The sequence below is a fragment of the Hylobates moloch genome, unplaced genomic scaffold, assembly GCF_009828535.3.
Source record: "Hylobates moloch isolate HMO894 unplaced genomic scaffold, HMol_V3 SCAFFOLD_7, whole genome shotgun sequence".
NCBI classification, from domain to species: Eukaryota; Metazoa; Chordata; class Mammalia; order Primates; family Hylobatidae; genus Hylobates; species Hylobates moloch.
Window position 1 is genome coordinate 12,968,856 of NW_026652282.1, and position 9,380 is coordinate 12,978,235.

Sequence of the window (9,380 nt, forward strand, 5' to 3'; positions counted from 1 at the left end):
AAAAAAAAAAAAAAAAAAAAAAAAAAAAGCCAACCTAACCAGCAACATGCCTTGTTATTAATTTCTATGATTTAAGAAGAAAAACAAAGGGAAATTCAGCTTTTCTGAGAGGTATTCTTAAAATCAAGAGTGTGAATTGTACAACATGGTGACTATATAGTTAATAACAATGTATTGCACACTTGAAAATTGCTGAGTCGATTTTAAGTGTTCTCATTTTAAACAGATAAGTATGTGAGGTAAAGTATATGTTAATTAGCTCAATCTAGTCATTCCACAATGTATACATACTTTAAAACAGCATGTTGTATACAGTAAATATATATAATTTTTGTTATTTTTTTAATTGGCTTTAAATTAAGACAGAGAATATGAGCGGAATGGTACTTCTGGAGAGAAGAGAAGGCATCCTTCAGGGCTAGATTAGAATGAGGCAATTGGTTATTTGGAGTACAAAATTTAAGGAGGCACTCACTCTCAGGGTCATAGAGCTCAGAGTCGGCACCCTCAGGACCTGAAAGTGAGCACCTCCTTAAATATTGTATGCCAGGTGTCTCGCTTGCCTCAACTCAGTCCTGGCCCTGGTATTCAGAATAATATTATGCAACTGATGGGGATCCTTCTTTCCTGCCCTAGATACAAAGCCATTGTCCGGCCAATGGATATCCAGGCCTCTCATGCCCTGATGAAGATCTGCCTCAAAGCCGCCTTTATCTGGATCATCTCCATGCTGCTGGCCATTCCAGAGGCCGTGTTTTCTGACCTCCATCCCTTCCATGAGGAAAGCACCAACCAGACCTTCATTAGCTGTGCCCCATACCCACACTCTAATGAGCTTCACCCCAAAATCCACTCTATGGCTTCCTTTCTGGTCTTCTACGTCATCCCACTGTCGATCATCTCTGTTTACTACTACTTCATTGCTAAAAATCTGATCCAGAGTGCTTACAATCTTCCCGTGGAAGGGAATATACATGTCAAGAAGCAGGTAGGTGCTTAGGATTGATTCATTTCCTCCTTGGGGATATAGTCTCTTGCATTTCTTTTGGACCCCACTGACAAGCCATGACAGACACTTGAATCTGCAATTAGATGAGCTGGGTGATGTGTGGCCAGATGCTAAATGGAAACGCCTAGCCATGGAAACCCAAGGTGTTCTTTATAATCTTATTCTCTTGTTAAAGACCTAAGCTAGGGAGGTGTTGTGAACCTGAAATATCTCAAGTGTGGGTTTCTTTTGGAGAAATAATCTGAAAAAAGAGTTGTATTTTAAAAATAAATAAATAAAGCTTTGAAGCTCATGGGGATGTGACTTCTTTAAACTCCAGTCACATTGTTTGCCTAGAAAGAGGATTACCACATGGAGACAAAGCAGAGGAGGCTAGAAAGTGAGGCCAGTTGAAGAAAAAGAGTAGTTTGATTACTATAGGCTCCCACTGATTTGGGCTCAAGTCCAAGCTTCATGATGTATTCAGCCTCTCTGAGCTTCAGTTTTCTTACCTATCAGATAGGCGTATAATCCCTACATTGTAAAACTATTGGAAGATTACAAGACAGAGTATATGTAAGGCCTACGGTGCCCAGCATGCAAGATGCCCTCCATATGATTAGACTCTCTTTCTTACCCCCATAACACCCCATAATTTCATCCTTGAGGTATAAACAAATGGTAGAAAGCAAGGGCTTCGGCTTCCTCCTCTTTGTCAGTGCTTGCCTTCTAGCCCAGGTGTAGATCATGTAGCATCTATGATGGAAAAAGCAGAAAGAAACACTCCCCACTCCATTTCAGTGAATAGCTGACTCACTTGGAGACCTTACCCTTTAACGTTCATTATTTATGTATTTGTCTCAATTGTGGGGGAAGAGTGGCAGTTTCCAGTGAAACTACCTTCCTACTTGAAAAACCTCTCATTAGCCAACATCCATCATACCCCAAACTCTTTATGGAGAAACATGTTTCCCCTTGAGGTAGTGGATGGAGTTGGGAGCAAAAGGAGATGCCCATACCCTCTTTGCCACAGTCTCTTTCTATAGACTATAGTCCAGAGATAACTCAAGATTTTAAAATCATAATAATAGAGAGTTATCTTGGTTTAGCCAATGAAGAAGAACAAAGCTGGCTGCTCTTTTTGAGCATCAGAGGGAGTAAGAAATTATTAACTGTGGAGAAAAGAAAGACATGAAGTAGTATGGCTGATAAACTGCACCAATGCTCTCCTGAGGAAAAAGGGGGCACTTATTAGAAGTTCATGTTGCAATCCATTCAAACATGTAATCAACTTTGTTTAAAGATCTGTTCTCAGTGGTATGTTCTAACTCTATTCTTCCTCGTGGGTTTCTGCTTCCTGGCTCATCCATTTCTGTGTTTCTGACTCTTTTTTTTTCCTTTTCTGTCTGTTTCTGTTGCCTTTCTCTCATTTTACTGGATTCTCTCTTGCCCTCTCCTATTGAACATTTTTCTGTGGCTTCGTGAACTCATCTATTGCCCTAATTGTTTTTCCCTGTCTCTTTCTCTGCCTGAATCTTTGTCTCTCTGCATTCTTCTGACACTGTCCCTTGGTTCCTCTGTCTCTCTCCACGTGACTCTCTCCTTAGATTGAATCCCGGAAGCGACTTGCCAAGACAGTGCTGGTGTTTGTGGGCCTGTTCGCCTTCTGCTGGCTCCCCAATCACGTCATCTACCTGTACCGCTCCTACCACTACTCTGAGGTGGACACCTCCATGCTCCACTTTGTCACCAGCATCTGTGCCCGCCTCCTGGCCTTCACCAACTCCTGCGTGAACCCCTTTGCCCTCTACCTGCTGAGCAAGAGTTTCAGGAAACAGTTCAACACTCAGCTCCTCTGTTGCCAGCCTGGCCTGATCCTCCGGTCTCACAGCACTGGAAGGAGTACAACCTGCATGACCTCCCTCAAGAGTACCAACCCCTCCGTGGCCACCTTTAGCCTCATCAATGGAAACATCTGTCACGAGCGGTATGTCTAGATTGACCCTTGATTTCGCCCCCTGAGGGACAGTTTTGCTTTATGGCTAGACAGGAACCATTGCATCCATTGTTGTGTCTGTGCCCTCCAAAGACCCTTCAGAATGCTCCTGAGTGGTGTAGGTGGGGGGGGGGGTGGGGGTGGGGAGGCCCAAATGATGGATCACCATTATATTTCGAAAGAAGCCATCAAGTCTTAAGTTTTTCATTTCAACTTATGAACTATTCTTCTGATGTGAAGCAAACCTTCCCTTTTTAGAAAAGGGAACAAGTAGAAAATTATTTTTTAAGCATCAAGCCCTGTTAAATGGTCGTGGCCAATTATGTCATAGAAACTGTATGAACAACCAGATTTATATAGCAGAGAAATCATACATTGAATGCTCACTTTGTGAAAGACTTCACCGTGTCATTTCTTTAAGCAGACACTAGTACTTTAGAAATATAACTTGACTTTGTTTTCAGGAATATCTGTAATACACAAACCAAGGAACAACTTTTCTTTACACTCCTAATATGAAAAGTCAATCCTGTGAAAGAGCTCCATGTATGAGGGACACTCTCCAAGTTGATAACAATGGAAGCAAGTTTAATATAAAACAATTCCCTAAGCATTTATTTTTTTTAAAAAGTTGTTACTGAGGACCTAGAAGAAATGCTCAATACATACTTTCAAAGCACAAATACAACCAAACACATTAACACGTATATAAAGATCCACGTGTGGCTGTGCGTGATATCTCACACTCTGAATTCTTACCTGATGGAGGTTTTGTTTGCTGCTACAGTTTTGATCATCCAGGGTGCCATTCCACCAGAGAAGAGAAATCCTTTTAGGAAAAAAAATCAATCATGCTATTAATTAATCAAATATCTATAAATGCGTAAAGTACAGTATTTATTCTTGATACATAGGTTTTGAGTCAAGTGTATTTACTTAGATTTGTCTTTGACTGCTACACTGAATCAGTAGTTTCCCTATAAGAAAGAAGGGATTGTATCTGAGTAGAAATAGGAACATGTTTATATTTAATGTATGCTTCTCCTAACGTTTGTGGGAGGAAGTGAATAAAATTTCAGTAACATGTATTTTTTGTCTGACTATGTATAAGAAAGTCACAGGGGTCTTAACTTTAAGAACTGATTGAAAAACAGCTACAGACTTGTTTCTACTTAAGAAGAGTATGAAAGAGCCCATGTGCAGAAAAAGACTTGGCTGAAATATTTTTCTTTTTCTAAGTGAGTTTAGTTGGCTCTAAAAAGATTTGATTCCCTTACTTTAGAAACCCTGAATCGAGTTTTTCTTCACTCACAGAGGGGGCAATTTTGACAGGTTGCAAACATACTAACCCACTTTCAAATAAATTCAAATTTTACAAATGTGCCCTTACACATTAAAATTCTAAGACAATTTTAACTTAGGTTTTCTCTATCCAGATGAGATACAAACAGTTGGCTCTCATTTTCACATGGCACATATGAAAAGATTCTCGTCTCTCGATATGAAGAAGTGCCCACTGTCTATGGAGGTTTAGGAGTTAGGACCAAGACAGAATGAAACTTCCTCAATTCTGCTTGCTACGTGCTCGTCTGTACTGTACACACCTGCTTTCCTGGTAGTCCATAATTACATTGAACAGTTTGAAAAGCAAGACAGATAGTATAGCTTAAAGAACCAAGATTTCTAGCTTGACAGTCCAACTCTGCCTCTAGCTATACCACTCTGGCTATCAATTTCACTTGTCTAGACTCATGTTTTCATCTCTAGACTGAGACGACAGTGCTAAGGTCTTGTCTATCGCTAGAATTCTGAGTCACTTCATCATCTCTAGTTCTGTCTCTGCAGCCTTTCTGTAGCCCATTTGGTCACAGTAGCCTCACTTCTGCTACCCTTGCAACAACAACTCTTTGGAAATCAACCACTATTCTATATTTGTGTTCACATTAGTGGTATGAAAGGAGACAAACCATTCTGTTGCTTCAAGGGGCTCCTTGGAATATTTTGCATGAATGATGTTCCGTGAGCTTGCTATGTTTTGGAGTTAGAGCTGTAAGAGACATAAGAAAACACATTGCTGAGTCTTCTCATTATACAAGGGATACTCTTCTTATTCACCCTTCTTCAACCTCCATGCGTCTGTTATTTTGAACTAGTGTTCCACGATTTTGCCCTAGGCTTTCTTCAAAACCCTTGAATATAAATGACTCTATGCTTAGTTAGTTGCTAACATGTATAGCCTTTTGAATACCTAGCATAACTTGTTCAGGCTTCTCTGATCTACCTGCTTCCAGAGACATTTTGGGAGTAGAGCTCATCTTCATGTCTCCTTCAGTTAACATCATGGCATAGATTGTGTGTGGTCTCCTTCCTAGCTTCTGGACAAAGAGTGAGGAGATGGAGGTCTAGGTGTAGCTGTATGTCCTTAGGCGAATCTTATTACTTTTTTTTTTTTTTTTTTTGAGGAGTTTCGCTCTTGTTGCCCAGACTGGAGTGCAATGGCACTATCTGGGCTCAACGCAACCTCTGGATTCTCCTGCCTCAGCCTCCTGAGTAGCTGGGATTACAGGCATGCCCGGCTAATTTTGTATTTTTTTAGTAGAGATGGGGTTTCTCCACGTTGGTCATGCTGGTCTCGAACTCCTGACCTCAGGTGATCCGCCCGCCTTGGTCTCCCAAAGTGCTGGGATTACAGGCATGAGCCACCGTGCCCGGCTGAATCTTACTACTTCTTTCAGACTCCTAAATGAAAGGATTGAAGGGGCCTTTGCCAGCCAGTGACCAAGGACTGGTAAAACTATTTTGTGAATCAACTAATGGATTGACTTAGACCTTCTTACCAGGAAGGACACAGTTGGGCCCTTCTCTAGGCAAGTCAAAATTTTATTATTTTATTCCACCTCAGGAACCTAAAATTACGTGAGAGAGACCCAAGTCCCCACGTGTATCACTTCTCTGCCGAAGCAGAGTGTGGCAGGGGCTGGAGCTGAGACATTTCACGCCTGGCTTCCAAAGATAATCACGTTTAGCACTTATGTCTTTGGCAAGAAAAAAAAATCAATTTTTGCTGTGGAAAACCATCTGTGTTTATTCAATTGACAGACACTACCTTTCAATCTATCTTAAATTGAGCCTCCCTGAGGCAGGCAGCTCAACAGTGATAGATTAAGCAATAAACAAAGCAGTCTTCCCACCAACGGCTGCTGCTGGCAGGGAAGGTGCTGCTGCTGTTGGGAGTGATATTCTTTAGCAAGATGATCCTCCCTGCTTAGTGAAGACAGGGCCCCTCCCTATTGTTGATTTGATGATTCTCCATAAATGTGGATGGCTAAACCCTATTTTTTTTGACTGCCTTCACTCTCCCACTGAACCTGCCTTCTGCCTCATTAACAAGCTCTGGATTTCCCTCTTTGTCCACAAACAATTTGGTTCCATCCGGGAGGATGGAGAACCCTTAGGTAAATAAACTGTTTAGGGGCTGCTGCAGATGAACCAAGCTCATCTTGTTATGAAAATGAACACTGAACAGAAATAAATGAACTTGACGATAGCACATGAGCATCCTTGCATTGTAAAGTCTTCATTTATGTCAAAAGCAGCAGTTGGTTATTTGTTTCAGAGTGTCTTCATGCATCAAGTAGCTTCTGGTAATAGAGATTAACTTTGTTTGGGGAGTACACATTGAATGGCATCATCTGTGGACTAAAAGGTGGCTAAGTCACTGTTCCTGGAAGCCAGCTAGAAACCATCGCCCTGGGAAGCTGACTGTATGGGAGCTGAATCAAGAGCCATCCGCTTGTATCATGGTGAGATGGGAAGGGTGCAAACTTTCTTGCCATTTGTGCTCTTTTCACATCCACAACAGGAGGTAGCTATTGTTAGAGAGTAGCTTAGAATTATCCCTGGGTTTCTGGGGGAATGGAGCACCTTTTGTACATTTTGTCTAATTTTGGGCTGTATTTTCATGAAATGGATTAACAGCTGAAAACAAAGGGATTAAAGAATCTTTCTTGGGCCTAGGCTTTCTGCACACTGTTTAATGAAACCAAGGCTTACCAAGCTCTACTTTATTCCATATCTGGATGGTATTTCTCCTAGCCCACACCCAGACACACACTTCCCAAACACACACACAACAATTTCACTATCTATCTCCCAATCTATCTCTTACCACAACTTTGGCCTTCAGAGACACCCTTTGTTATATTGCAGGGGGGGCCAAGCATTAAGTCCAGCCGATTATATTCAGAGCAATCAACAAATAACACACTGAGAACAGACTTTTCTCTTATGAGACTTCACATTAGAAATTCATTCAGGAGAACGTATCTAAATTTTTTAAAAGCTTCAGTGTTGCACATACGTTAAATTTAAGAATCCCTGGGTTAGAATATTACTGTGGAATCACGTCCATGACTAATTGTTAAAAAACTGCATTTACCTAGTGTTTATGGTCTATAAAGTACTTTTATACTCATTACCTCATTTCATCCAAGCCTTCCCTGCTGGCCAAAGAGCTGCTTTACATCCTTTACTATGGAAATGTGACCATCTACCATTACATTAAAAGGCCCATGGAACTATGAGGCTGAAACATGAAACTGTTAAGATTGGGCCATTTTCGAACTACAAAAAGGCAATTTCATCTGGTTCAGCTTAATCTGATTTCATATTGTTTCGAGGTGAACTAACTGTACTTCATTCCCATGGGCTAGTCAGTTATACTGAAGAGCAGCGCTGATCATCACTTCTCCACTTTACAGGATATTCTCTTGTCCCCAAAGTGAATCTGTTTAACTTGGCACAAGGGAGTGGACAGGGTCATTGTTGGCTGCCCCAGGAGAGACATATTGGTGGGCACAACATTCAATGCCACAGTGAAATGGAAGGCTAAGACAAAGAAGGGTGGGATCCTTGGGAGCAAAGACACTGGCCAAGAAATACACCACATTTGACCAAAACCTGAATGGAGTGCTGTGGCTCTGGAAGTGCTGGAAAGGAAGGGGCTCAACTTCACCAAACACTGACAATGTGCCAAGTCCAGTGCTGGGCACATGAAGCCGTGGCAGGGAAATAATTACTTACTGATCCTCAAGTCACATGGGGAAGTTGAGTGGCAGAGTGTAAGTAAGTGTGGAGCTGATCTCTCTATGTCGATGTCCATTCCACTGCTTAGCACTGCTTCCCAAATCCAACCTGTGTGAAAAATTAAGTTCACGGTACTTAGTAGAAAACTCCACTTCCTATTCTAGGTTTTGTCCAGAGACCTGAACTAATGATTGATAGAGTCAAAGAATGTATGCAAAGAGCATTGAGGCACATAGTTTAAGGAATTTTTGAGGGCAGAGGCTGAAATGCAGCACAAAGTGGGTGAGTAAGAAAGTCCCTTAGGTCAGTTGTTTGCACCCTCCTTCTCCCCTACTCAGAGACACAATTCACTTGCAACTGGAAGCCCTGGTAAGAATTTCCCACCTAGTTCTGTGTCTGAGGAGAGAAAAAAGCTTGCCGAGGACCAAGTTAGAGAGAAGACCCAAATGAGAACAGCTAATCTAGCCATCTTTCTTTGAATCAGAATTAGTTGGAGAAAAAGTGTCAGGTAGAGGTAGAACCACCTACACCCCCACTTTCCCCAAAATAGAGTAAGATATGACAACGGTTGGTTTCCTAGAGTCTGGGGACCCAGGCTACATAAATAGCCTCTAACAGAAAAGCATCTCCTGGGCTAAGGGGACAGATAAGAAACTCAGATGTGGACTTAGGTATCTGAGTGCCTAGCCCCAGGTGCCCTGTTCTAAACACAGACACCACTGTCTCTCTGCCCTCTCTGAACTCACATTTCTAGAAGATTATTTGCCTTTTTTCCCCCAATTTAAAATTCACTCACAGAGTCATATAATGACATGAAAGGACTCACATAATTTTATGACATTTTAAAAGAATCATTTTAACGGACAGTAAAACCTCGTACATTCAAGGCCTCATTAACTCCCAGACAAGCTTAAAAATGTTGGCATAACTCAGAACTTCAATGTTGGAGCTACATTATATAATTTGAGCCTGTTGCGAATCCAGATTTTCATAACTTTGCTTCCATTTTAGCTAATGACATTAATAATACATGTACAACATTAAGAAAGTAAAACTCATTATCTTCTAAAATGTTTTTTTTTTTTTTCTGCAGTCTGGGCTTTACTGATTCAAACATGACCTTTCTTCAAGTCGGTAGGGTTTTGGGTAATAAAATTCGTAAAACAGTCAATTCGGTGAGTTGTAAAAATAAATGGCACAAACTTCTTTAATGTCATTTTATGTTTTAAATATTAGACTCATAATTCATAAATTATAATTGAACTTGCTACTATTAACTGTAAATATTTATTGCATTGAAAAATGTACTCT

General features: G+C 41.0%; 1 protein-coding gene across 1 annotated transcript in view; it reads left to right on the plus strand.

The window, feature by feature from the left end:
• Positions 1–5,253, plus strand: part of GRPR (gastrin releasing peptide receptor) — a 31,201-nt gene extending 25,948 nt beyond the window's left edge. Inside the window, exons 2-3 of the mRNA XM_032756630.2 lie at positions 637–988; positions 2,596–5,253. Of these exons, the coding sequence (XP_032612521.1) occupies positions 637–988; positions 2,596–2,985 (742 nt within the window). The 3' untranslated portion in view covers positions 2,986–5,253. The remainder of the gene's footprint in view (positions 1–636; positions 989–2,595) is intronic.
• The last annotated feature ends 4,127 nt before the right edge of the window (positions 5,254–9,380 follow it).